The 25,170-nt window shown below is 36.3% G+C and overlaps 1 protein-coding gene across 5 annotated transcripts in view; it reads left to right on the top strand.

Annotated features, from left to right (window-relative positions):
* The window catches only part of OXR1 (oxidation resistance 1), a 592,053-nt gene that overhangs the window by 71,133 nt on the left and 495,750 nt on the right, over nt 1-25,170 (top strand). For all 5 annotated transcript variants that reach the window (XM_069081337.1, XM_069081335.1, XM_069081336.1 and 2 more), the window contains one exon: nt 22,800-22,943. In XM_069081337.1, coding sequence (XP_068937438.1) covers nt 22,921-22,943 — 23 coding nt within the window. In that variant the 5' untranslated portion in view covers nt 22,800-22,920. The remainder of the gene's footprint in view (nt 1-22,799; nt 22,944-25,170) is intronic.

Raw genomic sequence — 25,170 nt, 5'->3', positions numbered from 1 at the left:
AAACAAACACTTTTACTAAAATGAACCGTCTCATGAAATAAGATGTCCTTGTACTTGAAGAAAGGCTCAGGTAGAGGCGGGATACCGCTTGTGCAGATATTACAGAAGTAAGACAAGTCTCTGAATGAGGAGTTGTCCTAGATGACCCTTAAGATTCCTTCAGCTCTGGGATCCTCTAAATCTAAACTGTCCCATGAAATTAAATAACAAATCTACTTAAAGATGTCCACCATTTCTCCTTATGGAGATTTAGTAAGTATTCTCCCAGAAGGCAAGTAGGAAGTAATGCCATACTGGATTCTTAATAAAGCAGTAAAGTAAAATGTCCCCATTGTTGCAGACCTTGATATGTGCTTTTAATCAAGTAGAGAACATTATGACTGTCTTCTAACCTTTGCAGGGAACTGAAAGAACAATGTTTGCTTCTTATGTGGGAAGATAAAGGCTATGCCCTCAAGCTGTGGGTCAACAGTTTACTCCCCACCTCCTGTGAACTCACCAGTAGATATGAAATTGTAAAATCTTAGAAGGGAGGAAGAGAAACTGGCTGGGTCCCACTCCCTCACCCTTCAAGGGAGAAAGAAATGGCATTCTTGTCAAGTATAGATTCCTGAGACAATTCATTATAGATTTCACTCAAAGTCAGTCTTCATTCTTTTTTTTTCTAAAATTTAATTTTTAATTTATGGAGTAAAATAAGCATTTCCATAACAAAGATGATTACATATGAAACTATAAATCTACTGTATACAACTTGCTATCCCTTTCAAATACACAACAAAATTATCATATAAATCCCCTTCCTGGAGATGGCTACCATTAGACACAAATAGGTGTGTGTGTGTATATGTGTGTGTATACATACACACACATATACATATATAATTGTTCTATACATATTTCTATTTATTAATTCTTTCTCTGCATGCAGATGACATCTATCTATATATGTCCTTTATAGTTAATTTGGGTATTTATAGAAGTCTAATATTTGCTCAAAGGTGCTCTTAAAACAATATTACTGTTACTGTATACAATGTTCTCTTGGTTCTGCTTGTTTAACTCTTCATTATTTTGTGGAGGTTTTCCCATGTTTTTCTAAGATCATTGAGCTAAATCAATTCTTATAGCACAATAGTATTCTATCCCAATCATACACCACAACTTGTTCAACCATTCCCCATTATTGGGCATCCCTGCAATTTTGTTCTTTACCACCTCAAAGAGAGCTGCTATAAACATTTTCAAACATATAGGTTCTTTTCCTTTTTCCCTTAATCATTTTTGGAAATAGACTGGGTAGTGGTATTGCCAGGTCAAAGGGCACAGGTAGTTTTATAACACTTTGGGCATAATTCCAGATTGCTCTTTAGAATAGTTGGATCAGTTCACAAGTCCACCAGCAATGAATTAGCATCCCAATTTTTCCACATGCTCTCCAGTATTTGTCACTTTCCTCTTCTGTCATTTTAGCCAATCTGGTATGGGTATATCTCTCAAGATATCTCAAGATTGTTTTGATTTGTATTTCTCTAATCAATAATGCTTTAGAGCATTTTTCATGTGACCATAAATTGTTAATTGATATAATCATATAATTTCTTAATTTTTATTATTGATATAATCAATTATGTTAAAAGTTTTCTTTATGTTAAACCATCCCTGCATTCCTGGTATAAATCCCACTTGATGACAATGTATGATCTTTATAGCATATTGCTGTAATCTTTTAGTTAGTATTTTATTTAGACTTTTTGCATACATATTCATTATAATTCCTCTTTGTCTGTAATCATTCAATAACTTCAAGAATCTACCTAGGAATATTAGCAATGAACCCACATTTCACTTATCTTGTCCATAAAGATAGTGTGAAATCCAAGGCTATAGAGATTGTGTCCATACCATCCCCGACTTCTACCAGCTTTTCCCCAATAGTTGGACAGGACCTGTGATTTCATTGGTAAAGTAATAAAACTCCCTCTTTCAATATATTTTTACAGCTATTATGCAATGAGTTGTTTAAAAATATTACTGATATCTTTTGTTTTTATATCACCTTCATTTTCACATATGTACATATGTATAAATATGTATATGCATAAATACATATTAGCTTGAAAATACACTAAAACTTTTAGTACACTGTGTGTATATGTGGATATACAGGTATATGGGTATACATATCTCTCTATACACATACATGCATACACATATCTATGTATATATACATAATGCATGTCTGTGATAGAAAATTATTAATATGATGACAGAAATTGTGAATACCAGATGGACTGCCACTCCTTTTAATGATCCTTATAGTGTCAGAATTTCAGTAATGCCCTTACATCCCTACTCTTAAGATATTTTCTCTTGATTAAGTTGAGCTGAACCACAACCTAGGTCTTTCCACTTAGGGATGTTGCCTTGTAAGGAGCCCATCTGAAGCTGGATCTCAGCTTCTAGTGTCCTTGCCCCTTCCATTGCGCTTCATACCGTGAAGGGCAGCAGAATGAAATGGCTTTCCTTTCCTGGACTGCCAAGGTCTGTTGAGGTTTTGTGACCAGGCCTTCCTACCTCATACTGCCTCCTCTCCCTCTCCTTCTAAAGTTATAAGAAGTTTTTGCATTGGTCTTGGAGTTGGGAAATCCACTAGACGTCCCCCAGAGTGGCATGTTTGCTACCTTCTTATCTCAATTAAAGACACTTTACTTTTCAACTTATGGCTTTATTTATTTCAGGACTTGACATATGTATATGTATACTTGTAGATATGTGTACATGTGTATGTGTATATATATGCATGTGTATAGAAAGAGAATGTCTGTGTGTCTTCCCATACCCCAAAAAAGTCTTCTTTTTAAAAAAGGGGGGATAGTAGTGGTGAAAAAAGCAACTTTGCAAACCTAAACAACACATTAAGTAAGTCTGAAAGTATATGCAGTGGCCTCCACCCATGGGACCAGACCACCCTTCCCCCTAACCAAAGAGATACATTTCCTCATTTCTCCTTGGGATCAAACTTGGTTATGTTTTGCTACTTAATGGGCTTCCTGGGCCTCAGGCAACTCTCTAAGACTATACCTTTCAAAAGAGTTACCTAACTGCACTGGTGAGGCAAATTTACTCAAAGGAAAATTTCTGGTCCATTCAGGTTTTTTTTTAAGTTATGTAAGCAGGAAGAAAGTAGGATAAGAAAAAAAAAGTTCATCTTTGTTAACCTAAATTGTACTTCTAGCAATTTAAGCTGATTTTTCTTTGTATTCAGTGAAGGGAGTACCTTGAATTGCAAGTTGTTTTTTTCCACTTTCCCCCACTTTTTTAGTTTGTTTCTAGGTTTTTGTTCCACTTTATTCCTCATGTGCTATTTAGGCAACTCAGTTTACCTATACACTTTATTCTTACAGAATAGTTTTTCCAACTAGTTTTCCATTTAGAACAGTAAAGTGCACTGGATTCATTTTCCAGAGTATGCTGTAGAACTGTCCTTTTTAGGTTATAATATATCATAGGATCCAACACTGAAGATACCTTAGAAATCTTCTAGTCCAGATGCTTCATTTTATAAATGAGGAAATTAAAACTCAGAGACTTTGAATGACTTGACCAAAGTTAAACTAAGCACCAAATTTGGGCTATGAGCCCAAGTCCCACGAGTTCCAAACCAGTAATTTTTTCCCCTCTTGCATAGTCACTTTTAATTTTTTTATTTACTTCATTGTTTTCCAGTTACATGTAAAAAAATGTAATGATTTAAAAAAATTTGGTTCCAAATTCTCTCCCTCCCTCCAACCTGTCAAGAAAGCAAGGAATATGAATGATATTGATTATACTTGTGAAGTCATGCAAAACATTTCCAAATTATCCATGTTGCAGAAGAAAATACAAGAACAATACAAGAAAAGACAAGAAAAATAAAGCAAAGAAAGTGTGTTTCAATCTGCACTCAGTTTTATCAGTTGTCTCTCTGGCGGTGGATGTTTTAAATTGCATATGTTCATATAATCTTCCTAGGTTTTTCTGAAACCATGCTGCTCATCATTTCTTATAACACAATAGCATTACATCGCAATCCTATAGCACAACTTGTTCAGTCATTCCCCAGTTGATGGGCACCCATCAATTTCTAATTCTTTGTCACCATAAAAAGAGCTGCTGTAAAATTTTTATGCAAATTTGTCCCTTCACTCCCCACCTCTATTTTTTAAAAATTTCTTTGGGATACAGACTAATAGTATGACATACAGGTGAATTAGTTTCACTTCCATGATGTCATGGTCCTTGAAGAGAAGGAAGGACAAACAATCCTGTGAGTAGTAGGAGCTGCCCCACGGGGAACCCAACTGGAACTGGCCAGTTGAGTAATACAGCATTTTTTTTTCTTCCTTCTTCCTTCCTTTCTATCTGTCTTTCTAATCTGTCTTTCTTTCCCTTTGGAAACATCCCAAGATATCTTTGGATTTATAGGGCAGATTTCTTTCTTAAGGACCAACCCTTAAACCCAAATCACTCTGGCTCTCAATGATGGGCCAACAGTAGGTCCCTAACAAACCCTACTTGGTCATTCTTTGGGCCCTGATTGACTTAGAATGAATGTAAATAGAAATTGTTTCCATTTTGGCAAGAAACCCTGAAGGTCTTTCACTCCCAGTTTTATCTTTTTTTTTTTTCCAGACTAGGCTGAAGAGGCCATTCTTTGCCTCATTTTTTACCTAGCCTTAATCACTGAATGGGCATTACTTCAGTCAAACTGAGACTTGCTAAAGACCTTAGCTTTAAAAGGTCAAGGTCTTCCAGGGCATCTGGGCTCATCTCCAATCATTCTGATGTGTATCTGGCCACTGGATCCAGACAGCTCTGGAGTAGAAAGTGAGACTGGGGACTTTCCACAGCCCTCCATCCCTTAAATCCAATTCTTTCATGTCATGGCATCACACTCATGACATCATGATCCTCTTCAAGAATGAAGGACAAGCAACAATAAGAATGAGCAGTAGTATTATGGGATCAAAGCACAGTTTTATAGCCCTTTGGACAAAGTTCCAAATTGTTCTCCAGAATGGTTGGGCTAGTTCACAACCCCACCAACAGTGCTTTAGTATTCCAATTTTTCCACATCCCCTCCAGCATTTGTCATTTTCCTTTTCTACCATGTTAACCAATCTGATAGGGGTGATTTATAGTCACTTAAAAATTCTTTTTATTCTGAACTTAAAGAGAAAGAGCATTTCAATACATACATATGAAACTGACTGTTTCATGCATTTTGTTTTATAAAAATGTTACTTTCAAAACCGTCCTGCTCATAAGTGCTTTCTTCTAAACTTTTGTTCTGTATATCCTAAAAATTGTTTCATTGGCCGCCTTCTTTTTTCTTTCTTTTTTTTTTCTGGACATCTCTATTGCTAGCACTTTTCCCCCTACAACTCCCATCCCCATTAAAAACCTTGAGAAAGAAAAAAAAAACTCACTTAACAAATAGGCATAGTCAAACAAAATGAATAAATCAAACAAAATTGCATAGTGATCATGTCCAAAAATGTATCTCTTTCTTCACTAAGAGTGTGTGTTACAGTTTCCATCTAGGCACTCTGAGGATACTAGTTGCATTTATCTAGGTTTGTAAAGTCTTTCAAAGTTGTTTTTCTTTATACTGTTAGAGTCCTTATATGAACTGTTCTGACAGTTCAAATATTTTCATTTCACATCAATTCATACTATACAGGATTCTCCAAAAATCATCCCTTTTATTATTTCTTAGATCCCAATAATATTTCAGTGTATTTTTATATCACAATTTGTTTAGCCATTCTCCATTTGTTCAAGAAGTACTCCAAGGTAGCGCCTCTTTAGATTCTAGATTTTTTTCTCCCCATCACCTTTTAATTCCTTTCTTAGGATTAAGAACTTGGTTTTGCTTATGACTTTTGTCTTCCTAGTATTATCCTCCCTTTAACATGCTTCTCTCTCCAAAGCCTACTTGTTTGTTCAGTCCTTGAGTGAGGGTCATTTGAAGCCCACTCTTCCACCCCTTCTCCATATTTACTCAGTACTCCAATCATGAGAAACAACAAGTTCTACCACACTAATCTTTCACCTTTCTAGAATAGTATATTCAATGAATTATCCTTTCCATCTTTAAACCTTTGGAACATAGCCAATCTACCTAGAGGATCACTCCTTTTTCTTATTTAACTTTGTCAATATCTTTAGTTTTGACTACATACTTGTTTCTTCTCTAGTTATTAGAATGTTAGCACTCAGTCATCAAACAGCTTCTTCCAGTTGCTCAAATAAATTTACCTTTCTGGGGTTTTTTTGACTCTTGTTTTATATTTCAGCATTTATACTCAGCCCTGATCTTTCTATCAGAAATGCTTGAAAGTCCTTCATTACATTAAAGATGTATTTTCCCCCTGTAAAATGACACTAAACCCATATCTTTTATCTTTTCAAATATTATAAGATCTCCTCTTGTTTGTAGTAGAAGCACGTGTAATCCTGACTATAGTTTCTTGACACTTGAGCTGTTTTCTGGATTCTTGTAGCATTTTTTTCTTTAATGTGGAAACTCTAAATTTTGGTTATGAGACTTTTCCTTTCAGGAGAAAATCAGTGGGTTCTTTCTCTCTTTGCTTTGCCTTATTCCAAGTCTAAAGCTATATGCATTGTACCATGTAGCTGCTTCATAAGAAGTCTCAAATGATTTATAAATTGAGCCTTGGCCTTGGGTGCTACAAGTAAAATGCTTTACATACAATTACTTTTACATATGTATACATTTAGTTACATTCCTAGGAGCCATTTGGTCAAATTACCAGGGGTGATGCCTAGAATGAGGTTCAGAAGGTTCACCAAACAAGTGAAAAAAAGATCAAAGGAACCCTGATTGTCAATGAATTGTTATCTATTCTGTATGTCTGTGCTAAGAGAAGGGGGGTGGGGGGTTACTGTTCTCAGGGAACTCACAGTACAAACAAGGTAGACACAGGATGTTATTGTTGTTCTGTTCTTTTCAGTTGTATCTGACTCTTTGTGACTCCATTTGAGGTTTTCTTGGCAAAACTACTGGAATGGTTTGCCTTTTTCTTCTCCAGCTCATTTTACAGATGAGGAAACTGAGGCGAATAGGGTTATGTGACTTGCCCAGGGTCACACAGCTAGTAAGTTTCAGAGGCCAGATTTGAATTCAGGAAAATGAGTCTTCCTAATGCCTTGTCCATCATTCTATCCACTGTGTCAGCTAGCTGCCCAAAATAGAGGATAGATTGGAAGAAAGACACTTGCATCAAGATGTTCCATAATGGCTTCTTTTAGAAAGAAAACACACTAGAAAATCACAGAATGCTATGAGCTTTAAAGAATTGATGTTTTAGGTACCCCAAAAGGCAATAGGAAGATAGTGTGTATGTATAGTTTTCACATCATATTACTGAAGATGACTTGAGTTGTAAATGTCATAGAAGACATTGTGAACATATCATTGCAAAAAGGAGGTGAACTGATCATGAAGTGGTAAGGAAAGATATTATTGGAGAGAAGAATAAATGAATAGCCTGAGTGCTACATTGGGGGGCAGCCAGGAGGCACATTGGTAGAGTGCTGGGCCTAAAATCAGGATGAGTTCAAATCTGGCCTCAGTCACTTACTAGCTAGGTGATCCTGGGCAAATCACTCAACCCTGTTTGTCTCAGTTCCTCCTTTGTAAAAATGAGCTAGAGAAAGATGTGGCAAACTACTCCAGTATCTTTGCCAAGAAAGTCCTACATGGGGCTCACAAAGAGTAGGACAGGACTGAACAAAAAGAACAAAGTACTACAGTGGTATCCACAAAGCATTGAGTCAGAAGATCCCCTTTAGCCCTTTGGGTAGAAAAATCTAGAGTATATGTATGGGAAGATAGAGTCAAGAATTGCACAGGATAAGAAGGCAGGATTGTATTTTAATTTAAACTGATAGACAGAGTATCTCCATGGATGAGATCACAGAACCATTTTAGTAAGAAAGTAATGATTAATGTTTTCAGTCTTCCTGGGAAGGAATTTCTCTCCATTTTCTTGTTATTAGTTGCTTTAAAAAAAAAATGGAAATGCATAGTGTATATGGAAAACTACCAAAACAAATTGTTTTATTTATGAGAAGCTATTAACTGATTCCCTATAAAATAAATAATAAATTCCAGCAAAACGAGTGCCATGTCATGCATGTGTTATTTTTCAACCATGCTGAACAATACCCAGCTATCAATCTGAGATTAAGTTGCTCCTTGACATTATGTTGTCAGTATACTCCTCTGATGGGTTTCTAGATTTGTTTATTTCTGAGGACTGCAATACTCAATTTATATGCATGGTTTGTGTTGATTGAATCATTTTTTATTTGAACCAGCCTTTGGAGTAGAATAAAAATTGAGGGAAAAGGCAGTTTAATTCTCCCATCCCTATTATAGTTTGAACTAGAAAGAGATCCCTCTTTTCCTTTACAGAGAGCTTAATCTGAAATATTTAAACCAATAAAAGGAAAGCCTCCCCCCCTCTCAGTTTCATTTTCATTTAAAACAGGATTCCATGCTTTTAGATGTTAAAACTGCTAAGCGTTTTCACCTTGTTGTCTCTCATTCTAATATCATCTGTTACCTACCATGCTAATTTCTCTGCTGATTAATTGAGTGTACAATGGATACCAGCCTGGAAATAGCAGAGGTCAGTGTGCTTACCAAATGAGACTCTGATGTGATGCATAATTCATGCCATAGGCTCATGCAAGTTTTGCAAGAGCAGTTTTCCAGACTGTCCAGCTGAAAATATTCCCCGTTTAATGCCTCTCTCTACATTGCTTTTTGTACCTCTTTAACTAGTGAGCTTCATGGCAAGATTTTTATATTCCAACCAAAAGACTTTATTATCTTGGGTTTCTTTCTTTGCCACTGTTTTTTTTTTCTCATTAAAAAAAAAGCATCATTCATTTCAGAAGAGTGAAGAGAAAAAATTTTGAAAGACTTCACAACTCTCTCAGATGTTGTCATAAAGAATTATTTAAGAGGACTGATGGTAAAGTAGGTAATAGGACCAAGGGTGCAGAATGAGGCATACAAACATTGTTTTGGATTGTTTTGTTGTAGTTTATTTATTTATTTCAAAGGAAGGTTCATTATGCACATGTATGTGGGTATGGCAGAATGATCTTTGAGACCTGACCTTGATTTTTTTTTTAAGTTTCAGTAAAATCATATAAAACAAAGAAACAAATTGATGGAATCTAGCCACTGCCCCCATCCCCAATCTCCCATCTTTCCTCGTGTGCTTCAGCAGAACATCAGACGTGTTCAGAAACTCAACCACATCTGTCTAGTTTTAGACAAGACCACAAGAGCCAGCCAATAAGAAAGCAGCACCAACAAGAGGCTGAGCAGGATATTTGACCACTAATTCACAAAAGGGACTTTCCCTAAGGGGATACCTGCACAGTAATAGCAAAAACTGTCTTTTAGGTGGACTTGATGTAGAGAGGCTTATTCTAATATGATTATCATATATTAATGCCCATTACCCCCTTGGGCTTTTCTGGATGAATTCTAGGTAGCTATATCAGCAGCTCCACCAAGGCTATGACCCCTCCCCATATTAGTAAATCCCTCCTGTATTTTAATATTCATGTATTCTGTTATGCTAATGACATCATTTGCTCTATAAAAATCCCTGTCTTGCTTTGCTAAACTGCTAGTTCCTCTAAGGAGCCTAACTGACTGCTGAGAAGCATAATTCTCAATAGATGCCTTTGCTTGGGTTGGAGATGTTCTGAGTTGGTATTCTGTATTCTTTTGAGAAGATCATGCAACACATCTTGACACCTCAACAAATGAGGACTCTCCACATCATCAGCTAGAACCCTTGGTTTTTCCATAGATGTTCGAGAAACAAAGAACTTGGACAACCCAAGAAACCTGAAATGCAAATAACCAATAATAAAAAATATACATTAGCATACCCCCCCAGACACATAGTAGGTGCTTAATAAAAACTGAGTGATTGATAGATATTTTGTTCAGTATTTAACTTTTAAATTTATTCATATATATAGATATGTATATGCATCTCTATGTAAATATCCTAAAGCAAAGATCTGTGTTTATGGATATATGAAGGCACCAAATACAATGAAGTGATTTCTTTGACTTTAGTATTATTGTGATTCTGTACTTTCAGCTTTAAGATAAAGTCAATTTTGGGATGACTGAATCACCAAAGTTTTGTCTTTCTCATTTGGATGATAACAACAATACAACAACAACAGAATCTATATAATACTTTAATGTGTGCAAAGTGCTTTGAACTCATAATCTTATTTTATTCTCACTACAGCCCTGAGAGGTGGATGAGGAAATTGAGGCAGCAAGAGATTAAGCAACTTGCCCATGGTCACATGTTGCTATTGAATATCTAAAGCCAGATTTGACCTCAAGGGTTTCCTGATTCCAAGTTCAGGCTTAATTCACCTCACCACTTAGCTGTACCTAAAAGTATGCTGTAGGACAGATCGTATATTAAAGAGTATACCTGCAGGGTGATTTTTCACAGAGCCTTAGAATTGAAAGAAACCTTGTTCTGTCTTATCCAACCCAAAGTCCTAGGAGAATCTCCACTGAAACACAACAGGAAATGGCCATCCAGGTTTTGTTTGAAGGTCTCCAGGGAAGAGGAACCTACCACTTCCCAAGGCATACCAAGGAGCAACTGATGCTTTTCCAATCATTTAGATATTTTCCATCATTTAGATAACATAAAACCTGTGACATAATCTAGCTTTGCAATTTAGGTATGTACCTCAAAGAACTGTAATTTATATATGCATACATATGTATGTATGTATATGTGATCCTGCAGCCAATCTGGTGACAAGCCTTCCACCTCAACTTGGGCTAGTCCTTGGATAGGCCATCACTGTGTCAGAGTTTGTCTTTCTAGCTTTATAGAACCCTAGATCACCGCCTTGGCATAATGAAATATCAAATTAGAATGAGAATGAAAGAATTTAATCAAAATGTTTTAAATTAACTAACTTGAACAAAGGAATTGGACCCTTCTTTTTTTTACTTCTCTATTTAAAATGAGAGCCTTCTAAATGGTGATTATTTTTATTTTCTGTTATCTTGGCAGCTTGATGTAATGGATAAAGAGATGACTGCACAGTCAGGAAGTCTTAACACATCCTAGCTGAGTTTTCCTGGGCAAATCTCTTAACCTTGGTGCCCTAGGCAATTCTCTATGATTTTAAATTGAAGAGAAGATGCAGACTAATTTGGTAGAGGAAACATCTTCCCCTGTCATTTCTCTATACCAATGAAATCACAGATCTGATCCTTTTCTCCCATTCTTTTGGTTCTGAAGCACTTTACAGAATTAAATTCTGCATGTTCTTTGGCAAGTCCGTTGCAATTATAGTACCTTAGAGGTGTCCTAGAAATAATAAAGTTATTTCCTTGTTGATAGGTTTGTTGCTAGCATTAAATCAAACTGTAAATATCAATGTAATTATGATTTTGAAAGTAGCTGAGATGATAAAGTACAGAGTACAAATAGCACCATAAATCATATTTTCACAAACAGACCATCCTTACAGCCTATTAAAATGGGTCATGTGACATGACCTCACTTTGCAATAACAAAACAGGAAGCCATGAGTTTTTCTTTTATGTAATAAATGAGGAATCTATTTGATAAGATACAACTATGCTTGTTTTCTTTTGCTTTGTTTCCTTTTTAGAAAGGCTGATATCTTTTCAGACTGCAGGAGTGAGAAAGTTCTAGCCTATTTTCCCCTACTCTCTTTGGGAAAATTCCACTGGTTAAAAATGATCAATAGTTTTTCACTTTAAGTTGTGAATATACAGGTTCTGTATTACCTGTTTGCATATACCTGATTATAGTATCTTATAAGCAGCTGTAGTGGTCTTTTATGGAAACTGGAGAGTCCTCCTACCACTTAAAGATCTACTTTCCAGAAAAGTGAAGATTGTAATACTAGAGATTTGAGGAATGGAGAACAACTCCATTGGCTAATGTAGTAGTCCAGAGATTGAAGTGATGAGGGCCTGCACCAAGATTGCAACTGTGTGAGTGGAGAAGGGGACATATATGAGAGATGTTGTGAAGATAGAAACTATGGGATTAGACACAGACAGGACATAAAGGATAAGTACAAGAAGAATTTGAGGATGACTCCTAGGTTGCAAGCCTGGATGTCTGGGAGGAAGGTGGCAAGTTCAACAGTAATTGGACAGAGGAGAGAGTTTGAGGTTTAGCATTCAGCAAATATAACTAGCACCAATTAATCATTATAGGTAGAAATTTAAGAAAGACATTTTAAATCCATGTCACCATAACAAATTCTTCCACCCTCCAAAGAGAAATGAAAAGATTTCAAAATGTCCATACTTAGAGGAAAAAATTAAAGCCATGTAGAAAAAGGATGAGGCACATGCCAACCCTGTCATCCTGTGTGCTATTAGAGTTGCTTTAAAGATGCTTTTGGCAAGTCTGCAGAAAATGAGATTCCCTTCTCAATACTCTTATTCAATTACCAAAAGTAATTTTGTCCACCAGCATAATATTCAGCAGAATATTAAGCATAGAAGTATAATAGCAGGATAGTGATTTGTCCTCAGACAATTTCTTTCTGAATGCCATCAAGAAAGATGAGATGCATGAGATGAATATGACTGTAATTCTGACATTGGAAAGAAGCTATAGTGAACAGGGTCCCAAATTTGTAGGAAGAGAAGATCATGCTGAATTGCATCTGGAAAATGAACGATGTAGTGCTGCCTATGAAAGACATCTCTTTAAAACCAATATTCTCCTAGTGATGCTCAAAGGTGCAATTATTGGAAAGATTTGAAACTATAAGTTATTCAAGAAGGGCAGTGGAAAGACAAAATTTGATGGAGGCAAAAATTAGCTGCCATATATTATCAACCTGTAGCTTCTTTCAGAACTTAGTTCAAATGCCACTTAAAATGTGAAACCTTTCCCAATCCCTCTAGCTACTGATCCATCATTTATTTTGCATATACTTATAAGTATGCACATTTCCCTCAATAAAATGTAAGTTCCTTGAGGGTATGGACTGCTCATTTTTGTCACCTTACCCAGCTACAGCATCTGGAGCAAAGTAATTTGATAAATGCTTGTTTATTAATTAATTGGTAATATCTCAGAGAAGTATCATGAAAGTATTGTTGAGGGCAGTTATAACTGGAAAAGGAAGGAAAGCCTGTATGTATTGAACAACAAACTTTTGTTAAATTAATTTTCCTAGTAAGAACACAGATGGACATCCCAATTGGTGTACTGTTATCCCCAAGATATTTGTACTGTTATCCCCAAGATATTTAAAAGAATCAAAGAAAGTTTATTTGACACATTGGAGTAGATCTCATATGGAGATATTCTAGAAAGCTATGGGCAGGAATTACATAGGATGTGAAGGTATACAAAAGGGTTGCACTATGTACCAGGGGAGGAAGTATACACATCAATGAAAGAAAAAAGTCATTGGTACTAGGACTGGGCCTAACCAAATTGGAGAAGATACTTCATTTTTGAGGCCTCCCATTTCTCCTTTTAATACCTTTCTCCCAGTTTTTAGTACCAAGAAAGATCCTCTTAATCCTACACTCAATGGCCATGTCTGATAGTCTAGATTATTCTCTTTACCTACCCTGTCTTTGTCAAATTTATCTTCCCTATATGTACTTTTCTTGAGAGTCTCCCTTCCTTCCCAGCTGTTATTAGGAAGCAGTCATTTGAGTTAAGATAATCATGATTTAGTGTGTTTATTCTATGAAGTTATTTAAACATAAAACATTAGCACAAAGCATGAATCTTGAATGATAATGGCAGGCCATTCAGAGAGATTTGGACAGCAAAGATTCCTCTCCTCTCAACTCTTGCCACTTCAAGTCATACCTCATAGTAGTCTGACCTAAGCAATGAGCTTACCACCCAAGCATTAAGAATGATAGTACTTTTATTTGCACAACACTCTACAGTTAGCAAAGGGCTTTCACATACAGGATCTCATTTGATTCTTGGATGGAATACAAAGAGTAATTTGGAAACCATGTCAAACCAATTTGTCTTTAGGCTCAAGTCCATTATAGGATTAAAGGACATTAATGACTTTTCAGTGAAGTTGTGTTTTCATTTTACATGTATCTTTGAATTGTACGCTAGACAGACTAGCTGAGTCCACAGTTTTGTGAGGACATAGTTCTACATCATAAAGTACAAATCAAGAAATATCAAGCCTTTGCACTTAAAATACAACCATAAAATATAGTGCGTGAATTTGTGATACTTCTTCCCCATTGAACATATTTACCTACATTTTTTGTTTTCGGCATACATATTCTGAGACACAGAAGAACTGAAGGTTGTTATGTAGTTCGTATGAGTGCATGTGTATGTGTACATACACATACATATATGTGTCGTGGACTAGTGGATTGGAAGGAGGATGATCAGGGAGGGTTTTGTGGAGGAAGTAGAATTTGACTTCAGTAAAATTCAGCACTTATTAAGGCCTTACTATGAACAGGGGCTCATCTCTATAGTGGTCTGCAGCCTTTTAAATTCCTTTTTGTTTTGCTTCAATGACAAAGATCCTAACTGCAACTTAGTGTGCCTTGTGTGACTATTTGATGGCAATCTAATAAAAAATCATAATTAGGTACATCTGTGCATGTAAAGTGAAAATCAAAGGCTCTCTTAGGGAAAAATAAATTATTTTTCTCTTAATTCACTGAAGACATACATTTAAAATGAGGAAAAAATTTAAATTAATTCAACACTTCTTTCTAATATTAATTGAATTGAATAGAAAAAAAAACAAGCTGTTGCCTATGATATTTTATTCATATTTGTTATAAAATATTTCCTTTAATCCATACCTGTGAAAAGTGCCTCAAACATTTGATTGCATTGAAAGAGGCAAAGTTTCCAGGAATAGAAAAAGTGATGGAACTTTTAGAATCTCATGAGATTGCCTCTGCAGCAATACATTTAGTTCTGGGTATCATAGTGTAAGAAAGACTATGAAAACACAGAAAGTATCCAAAAGACAGTAACCAGGGTGGTGGAAGGACCTTGAGTTCATACCATATGAAGAGTGGTTCAAGGAATTGGGGAAGTTTAGCCTGGAGAAGAAAAAACTCAAATAACTCTTTAAATATTTAAGGGATGCCATACAGGGGAGGAATTAAATTTGTTCTATTTGTCCCCAGAGACAGAACCAGGAGCAGTGGGCAGAAGTTGCAAAGAAACAAATTTAGACTTGATGTCAGGACAGACTTCCAAAAATGAGAAATGTCCAGAAGGGGAAATGGGCTGCCTTGGATGTGAGTTTTGCATCATTGAACATCTTGAAATAGTGGTTGGATCACACATAATGAGTATCATGTTGCTTGCCTTCTGAGGGGATGGAAGAAGGACTAAAGAGAGGAAAAGAATTTGGAACTCAAAATATAAACAATGAATGTTAAAAATAAGTAAACATAATTTTTAAAAAGCAAGTAGAGGGGGAGGCCAGGTAGCACAGCGAGTAAGAGCACCGGCTCCAGTGTCCAGGGATGACCTGGGGATCGAATCCCGGGCTCAGACACTTAGCACCCACCCAGAAACACCTGGCCGTGTAACCTTGAGCAAGTTACTTAACCCCAATTGCTTAAAAAAAAAAAAAGCAAGTAGAGGCTGTATCCTCAAATGTATTTAGTTATAGTGGAAATTTCTTTCAGTTATGTATTATACCAGAAGGCAGCTAGATGGTGCAGTAGATAGGGCATAGGGCCTAGAGTTAGGAAGATCTGAGCTCAAATATGGCCTCAGACACTTACTAGCTGTGTGACCCTGGGTAAATAATTTAACCTTGTTTACCTCTCTTCCTTATCTGTAAAATGACCTGGAGAAGAAATTGGCAAGCCACTCTAGCATCTTTTCCAAGAAATCCCTAAATGGGTTCATGAAGAATCATACATAATTGAAAATGACTGAACAACAATAAGGATGGCTACTGAGGTCCTTTCCAATTATAAAAGTTTTGTGATTCTGGGGAGATAAAATATTAAAATTTCATGAGTTCTCACAATATGATACTACTTAAATATTATCATAAAATTGTTTGTAATCTCATTTGGTGTTTAATTGCTGGGTTTTCTTTATTATTGAATTTGTGGTTGAGATGAGGATTTTTATTTTGCTCATTAAACTTAATTATGTTCATTAATCACCTCATTTTCAAGAAATGCTTGCTTTAAAAAAAAAAAGAAGAAAGGGCTCTGAACTCTTTTGTTTAGACAACTTTAAGAAGAAATATTCCTGTTGAGGGCTGAGTGAAAATCTATTGATAGGCAATTTCAGGATTGACCATAAACCTATAAAAACAATCTTATTTAATATCATAGAGCTAGAGGTGGAAGGGACCCTAGAGGTCATCTAGACTGATCACCTCAATTTAAAAATAATGAAATTGAAACCCCAAAAGTTAAAGTGACTTGCCTGATAGTAAACACTAGGGGTGGGATTTGAACCTAAGTCATCTGACTTCAGAGCCTCTTTCCACTGTATCATGCTTCCTTCTGGATAGAAAATTTGATTTATTTCCCTTTGAATAAAGAATAAAGTTCCTCACGACACTGCTTAGCAATTTCTGAGGAAGTCTTAGATTGTTTGAGAAGAAAACAAGATGAAATGTAAAACATTCAAATGTTTTAACATTATTTTTTTCATCAGATATTGAATGCATATGCAGAAACCCCTGCAAAGTGTAGTCCCCTATTTCTCTGGTTACTACAAAAGTGATTGTAGAAATTTGAATAGAGGGGAGTATTTCTGAAGTAGGTGCTTTCAGTAATCAAAAAAAGCAGTCAAGACACTGTTATAAATGCCTCTAAGCAATTCCTGATGTGCTCAATAGAATGCTAATAACTCCCTTGGAAGAGCTTTAATGCAAGGAAGATGACAGCTGTGTTGCAGAGGAAGAACACATCAAGCCTTACTTGAGCCGGTATCCAAGGTGACACACAATGTGTGCTCATCTGAGGGTCTAATACACAGAAATTCTTAAGCCAGTTCAAAGGCTTGTTTTAGCCTGGCATATCCAGGGTACAATCATAGGCACAGGGAAAAGGTTCAGGAAGGGCATTTGTCCTACCTCCTTATCCTGCTACCTCCCCCAAACCCCACAGCTAGCCTTCATCTAAACCATTCATGAAGACAGTTGCTTATCCTTTTAGGGACTTTGTCAAATTCAAGGTCAAGAACTATTGTTGGAGATAGGCTTAAACCAGCTTCCTAGAGAAGGTATTCTATTACCCAAAGTAATAGAAGTAGGTAGTCCACTATTATGAAGGTGAAGTCTAAACAGACTATTGGTGTCTGAATAAGTATGAGAAAAGCCATATATGTGGAAAAGAGTTTGGCACCTACTCTCCAAGTAACCCAATTAATCTTCCTGTAATGATTGGTTTAGATCTTTGCTGCAAAGTACTGTCAGTCTCCACTAATCATCAGCTGGAGGAACTTCAAATGTACAGGAAATATTTCAGAGATAAGAAGACAAGGGAATAGGTAAAGGAAGAGAGGGTGAGGGAGAGAGAGAGAGGGAAGAATGGAGGAAAAATGAATAACCTTTAATCCAAGTTTAAATCCTTAATTAAAGATTACTTCCATCCATCTCTGTATACACAAGTTACTGGGGGAAAAAATGGTCCCATGAGTTCATCTTGCTAGGATAAGTAGTATGGCTGTATGCCATAAAGGAAACATGCTCAGAATTCAAATAAAAGTTACACAGAAATTCTTTTAAAGGGGTGGTGGGGAGGGAAAGGGGACACTGAAGGCCAGGAAAGTCAGTCTCTAGAGAGATATCAGGGCCTAAGAGCAACTTTGTTTGGAGGAGCATATATTTATAGCTGGAAGGGACCTTAGAGGTCATCAAACATAACCCCCTCAATTTGACAGATAGGGAAAGTGAAGCCCAGAGAAGTGATCTTTCCAAGCTTGGATTAACTAGCCTGGAAATTGTGGAGAATATGAGTTTAAGCTAAAATTAATACCCTGCCTTATAGAGATGTCATGTTTATCTAGACTCATGCACAAACAGAGCAGCAAGTTATTTATATCAATATTTTTATCACTATTTTTATCATATCTATAGAGATATAATATAAATATGCTATAAATATATGCATATATAGAGAGAGGCACAACTTAAATCCAGATTTTTCTGGCTCAATATATGTATGTGTGCACATGTATATATATGTGTGTGTGTGTGTGTGTGTGTGTATATATATATATATATACACACACACACATACATACAGATAGACATAATAGTACATCCGCATGTGTGCATGCATGCATATATTGCATGCCTTCTGGCTTTGATGGAGCTCCTAAAAATTGGATTAAAAATTCCAGATATTCCAGTCATTTTCATGTACCACCAATACTGATGCACCATTGAATTTCTGCTTAGATGCCTTATTTCTGTTGAAGGCACCACCATTTTCCCAACAACTCAGGCTTGAAATCAGTGTTATCTTGTCATTTTCAACTCCTTACCAACCCCAACCACCTCAAATCTATCAGTAACTCCAATCCTACTTAGCAAAACATCCCTAATTCTTGTCTTTCTTATTGATCAATCAATTAATCCACGGGGCTTTATTAAGTACCTACCACATGCTGATCCTATGACAAAAGTGAAAAATTCCCTCTTCTCAAGCATCTTACATTAGAACAGGTAGATAACAGATAAATCTGTAAGCTTAGATAGTATAAGCATAAAGAGAATAAATCCAAATTCATATGAGGTAGTTAAATATAAGGTAATTGTTACTAACATTTAAGGGGATTAGGAAAGGCTTCATAGAGAAGGTGATGCTTGAGCTCATCTTGAAAGAAAGGGATTCTATGAAGTATAGGGGAGGAATGTAAAGGCACAAAGATGAGAGATAGAGTGCCCTGTGTGAGGAACAGAGAGAAAGCCAGCTAGGCTAGATTAAATGGGGGATGGATAGCAGTATATAGTAAGACTATAGTGTAGGTTGGAGGGATAGTAAAGTGCTGTAGGGTATAGAGCATGATTCAAGAAGGCCCCGCTTCACATTCAGCCCCAGAAACTTACCAGCTGTGTGACTCTGGGCAAGTCACTTAACCCTGATAGACCCCTCCCACCCTATCACCCACCCCCCAATAGTGTGTTGGAGCTAGTTTTTAGAAGTCTTTAAAAGATAAGCAGAGAAGCTTATATTTTAACCTTGAGGTAATAGGGAGCCACTGGAGTTCATTGAGGAGGAGTCAGGTCTGCGCTCAAGGGTCATTACTTTGACAGCTTTGTGGAGGATAGACTGGAATGGGAAGACCAGGTAGGAAGCCATCGCAGTAATGATCTATGTAAAAGTTGATGAAAGCCTGTACTAAGATGATGACTGTGTGAGTAGAGAGAAGGGGTCAGAGATGAAAAACGGTGAGGAAGTAGAAACAGCAGGGTTTGGCACCTGCTTAAATATATGGGGTTAGGTTGATTAAGGAGTTCAGGATTGCTCCAAGGATATGAAACTGGGAGACCTGAAAGAGCAGGGGTGCTAGGGGCAAAAATGGAAAATTTTGAAAGAGTTATCTCTAATCTGGGCTATTTTAGAAAACTTCCAATTGCTCCCCAGTCTTTCATTTCACTGACTTAGGTTTCACATATGGAATCAGGCCCCTCCCACATCTTAAACGATGAAATGCAAACTCTTACTGGCATTCAGAATTTGCTAGAGTCTTACTCCAACCTGCTCTTCTCACCTTATTTCCTATCACTTCTGCTTCTACTTAAGCCATAACAGTAGCTGTCCCATTATCATGTGCTATCTGTTCCCTATGTCTACAAATACATAAGAAATCTTTCTCTTTAAGGCTCAGTTAAAAACTTTCCTTTAAGGCTTCTCTGATTTCATCAGCTGTGGGATTTGATTTCTTCTTCCTTAATTATTTCCTATTGCTCATTACTTCCCCTGGCACTTAACTTGTTCTCATATCATAGAAATGTTCATAGTTATCCTCCCAACTGGATTTTAAACTTTTTGAAGTTAGGAATTCTATGTTGGTTCATTTATGTTTCTATAATACCTATTGCCAGTCATTGGTTATTGTAGGATGTTAATAAATGTTGAGTTGAATTAGTAATATTTGGGAGGGAGACCATCAGTCTATTCACAAGAATGTAAACTGGTGTCAGATTTGTATGTGGATACTGAATGACCAGATTAAACCCCAAGATTCAGTTTTGTCCAAGAGGCATGTATATAGTATGTATATATGTATGAATTTATATATAATGTATATTATATATACATACTACATAAATATATGCACACATATGTACTGTGTGGATAGAAATATGTACTGTGTATGTATATGTGTATACAGGTATATACATACACACATATGGTACAGTAGATAGAGAGGTAGCCTAAAATTCGGAAAGATTTGGGTTCAAATCCTGTCATATCTCTATATCCCAAAATATATGTGTCATATCTGACCATGGACAAGTCAATTTCTCAGTGCAGAGTAGCACAGTAGATAGAGTGGTAGCCTAAAAGTCAGAAAGATTTGGGTTCAAGTCCTGTCTCACATCAACATCTCCCATCATGTATGTGCCATATCTGACCATGGACAAGTCAATTAATTTCTCAGTACTCTGGGCAACCCTCCAGGATGACAAGTTGCAGAGAAAGTGCTAACCTGCTTTGGTAGAAGGATTTTTCTTCCCTGGGAATTCTCTATACCAATGAAATCACAAGTACAGTCCCTATCACTAGCCCTTATATCACTATGGGGATAATGCATTGATTTTTTGTAAGAGGTATTACTTCATCAATGTGAATATTCCCTCCACTAATGAAAATACATCTCCTAAGATGCCATAGTTAAAAAAAAATCATCCCCTGGTGTTCTGATGTCAGATAGTGACTTAGCTCATCTGGTTCTTGAACAGCAGGCGCGTAGACTTTCTCTATGCCTGTATTTCAAAGCTTTTTTTGCTCATTCAATCCTGCCAGCTTTTGTGACCCCAGGGTCATCTTCATGTCACAGTGATGAATCAGAGTAGGACTTTAATAATATAGTCAATGAATTTAATGAGTTTAAAAATAATAGGCAGGGGCGGCCAGGTGGCACAGTGAGTAAGAATGCCAGCCCCAGAGTTGGGAGACTTGGAATCGAATCTGGGCTCAGATACTATATGTATATATATAACTGGCCGTGTAACCTTGAGCAAGTTACTTAACCCCAATTGCTTTAATATAATAATAATAATAATAATAGGCACATAACAGGCCTTTGTCAACATTATATTAAAAATTAAAGACTAACAGAATTTGTTTTTCTTTTTGGTTCAACTTCTCCACGAGGGCATTATATATCCATAGTCATATGCCCTGGCACAAGGGTGGGTTTGTGGATAGTCACACTAACCTTTAAAATCTCAGAATCTCTTTGGTAAGGTAAGATATGTGAATATGTAATATTCAAGTAGCAATATAGAAACATTCATTAAAATGCCAAAATGTGTAATAACATAGTAGATGCTGTTAAGACTTCAGATGAGATCATTATAAAAATGTTATATGATTTCAATAAGTCTCTAATGTAATAATCTTAAGAAAAATTCCAGGTATATAGATAGGGACACAATGTTGGCTATTAAATGTCTAACCTGAAAATCATTACATATAAATAACCTGGGAAAGACATGTATTTTTTAGCTTCATGCCAAGCTATCGATGAAATCACTCCCAACGAATTATGAACTATAAATGCATCCTGTTATTAAGTGGTGTGGACAAACTTCATCATATGTATCACATCCTTCTGCTGAAGAACATATTCATTGCGGTCAGAATTCTTCAAGATTAAATGTTAATTTGACACAGCCCCCAACAACTAATGAAATATTTATCTTTTAATTTTGTAAATTTACTAAAAGAACAAATTAAAAAGCTCAATGTACACTACTTCCCACTTGTTACTTATTGGTGGCCTCTTAAGAGGCACTCAGCATCCTGAGTGAGTAAATGCTTCTCCTGAATTTCTTAACATACAACAAAGCACTAGGATTTAGGGTCTGACTCAGTTTAACCACTTAGAAATATATACTTCCTAAGTAACTGGCACAGTGACACGGGGCTTAATAAATAATTATTCAGCAATATATATATATGTGTGTGTGTATATATATATATAGCTTCCTTCCCAAAGAGTTAAACTGAAAATATTGATAGTTTACTACTTCCCAGAGTAAGTAGTTGTAATAGTCATTTGACAAACATGTTTTGAATGTTCCTGGCTAGAAACCTTGTATATAGTGGAAATGGATATACTTGTCTCCAGGGTTTCATTCCATTCATTTGACTCAGTCAGCATATATGTTCTGAATGCCTTCTGTATATATACAGGGTAAGATCTCTGGTCTAATTTCTTTTGGATTTGCTATGTACAGATGGAGTAAGATGCTATACTGCCACTTACAAAAAAAGTCTTAGATCTGAGATAATGTCAGTTACAAAAAACACACCAAAATAAGGTGTTTGGTATGCTTTTTTTATGTTACAGCAAATAATAGTCAAACATTATGGCATTTTTTCCTATTTATCTTGTAACATACCTCAAAGTACCTATTAATGTAAGTTTCAGAAAATTCATGTGCACCTAGTGATTCAAATTTAATTATATTAATTTTCCACATAGGTCAAAACTGAAATATTGTACAAAGAGTGTCTGAGGCAAAACTGAGAGCAATACCCAGGAATCTTGACTTTTCATCTCCTATTTTGGACACTGGAAAGGACCTGCTGACCTGTACGCAACAATGTCTGCATCCAATCTATCATGGTAAATTGATTGCTTATCAAATATTTATTGCAACTGCAGTGTGATGTTAACATTTTGTGAGGTTTTGGTTGACTGGGCTTGGAAATCAGAACACCTTCTCTTGGAATGTTGAATGATGCCTTCTGGGCTAGTGTGGGAAGAAAGGATACAAATGTTCCAGGATGACAGTCAAGCACAATCCAGCCCCAGGCATCTGCTAGTAGCTCCTGGTACATTCTGAGTTCCATTTGTGACTGGAACCCTCTTCTCTGGAGGAGAAAGGGCTAGGAACAGTATAGCTTTTTTCCCCTTTTCATGTCCTTTATTCTCACTTTATAGTCTGATATAATACAGAACTGAAAGCCACAAAGTCAGAAGATATTTGAGCTCTCCTTGCATCTAGGCCTTGTACCTCTGTGGAAAAACCTAAAGTGAAAATTATCAGAACTGAGACTTTTTAAAACCTTTGGATAGCTAGCCTTCTATCCTCAGACTTTCAGTTATTTTTTTTAAGTTGTTTGGTATATAGAAGCAAGTTTTCTATGCTAATATTGGGAATGAATGGCATGAGGAATTCTAAGCCTTAGACTATTTAGTGATAATTAATAGTCCTTTAAATAAAGCTAATTTTATTAGATTTCCAGAGAGAGTTTGTGAGTAAAATGTTAGGAATTCACAGTGTATCTAGGAAAATTATGTATCTTGCTGAGTGTGGAGAAAAAACATCAAGGAGAACCTAGAGAGTTTTCCCATTTACCCACCTGAAATTTCTCTTTAACTCTACACTGTAATGGAAATCATAAACACAAGACATTTGGCCTAAACTTAGCTGTACATTCTCCACAAGACTGTTTTTGGTTTATTTCAATACCTTCCTTAGAGACAAGTGACATAATTAAGCATTTGTTTTTTTAGCTAATTCTTTTTCAGTAACATGCATTTATTTTTTCTCTTGCCAGCCACCCACCTCACACTGAGATTAAAAAAAAAAAAAAGCAAAATAATACCCTTGAAACAAATGTGCATAGTCAACCCAAGAAAATCCCACATTGGCCATGTCCAAAAATATATATCTCTTTCTGAACCTTGAGTTCATCTCCTCTCTGTCAAGAAGTGGAGCAACATTCTTCATCATGGTTTCTCTGGAGTCGTGATCAGTTCTTGCATCGATCAGTTCTTGTCTTCTGAAGTTGTTATTGCATAAATTGTTGTCCTCAATATGCTTACTGCACCCTATAAAAAGTTCACACAGGTCTCTCCAGAGTTCTTGGAAACCATCCCCTTCATTATTCCTTAACTCAAAGTATTATTCTATTACATTCATATACCATAATTTGTGCAGCCATTCTCCAATCAATGGCCATCCCTTTAGTTTCCAGTTCTTTGCCATGACAAAAAGACCTGCCGTAATTATTTCCTTCTTTCTTTAGTCTCTTTGGCATATAGCACTATGACAGTTAGATTTAAGGGAGTTCTAGTAGCCAAGCATGAGTGTAGAAGAGGGAGCATCATACCATCATTATGGCGTCTTATGAGCTTGAGACTGGCTATATGACAAATAAGAGTAGACAGAGTAGGTAACAGCTTTAGCTAACAAAGAGTGGTGTCTCAAGATATATTCATCAAATGGAAAGTTGCTCCAGTATATTATTGGTAATACCAGATTCTTCATAGGATTATGATCTTTCACAGTTATGGAGCTACTGCTAGATAGTTGTATGTGTTTAGCAGAACAAACAAATGAAGGAATTGAAAGTCAACTGGCTAGTCCATATCTCATCCTAATTATGGAATCTTAAAGATTCTTTGGTTGTGAACTGAAAACTTTTGGCTGTATTTTTTAAACTAAATGACCTTTGTAATGACTAATATCTCATTTCCTTTTTTTATGCTTTAATGAGATTGAATTAGTTTCATGACCAAGATAAAATTTGAGTACAACAGGCATGTTCAGATTACGATTTCCATAATCAATTTCTATGACCCAGATATCCTATGTCAGCTCATCCTGTAGATATCTTTAATCTGCATTGAGGTTTGTTTGGTGTTCTGCAGTTCCAGTATTTTTCTGGGTGTACTGATCTAACCAGGACCTAGACACATAAAATGAAGTCCATCTCAAATCACTCCCCCCATCAAAAAAAAAAATCAGCTCTTTCAATCAGTTCTTCTCCTGCTCTCTTTCCCCCTCAACTGGCCTCACCCATCAAATACACACACACACACACACACACACACACACACACAC

This window comes from Petaurus breviceps, unplaced genomic scaffold (genome assembly GCF_028583685.1).
Source record: "Petaurus breviceps papuanus isolate PSGF00001 unplaced genomic scaffold, PetGlider_PUasm1.0 98, whole genome shotgun sequence".
NCBI lineage: Eukaryota > Metazoa > Chordata > Mammalia > Diprotodontia > Petauridae > Petaurus > Petaurus breviceps.
Note: the sequence above shows the minus strand (reverse complement) of the source record. Positions and strands in the feature narration are given on the sequence as shown.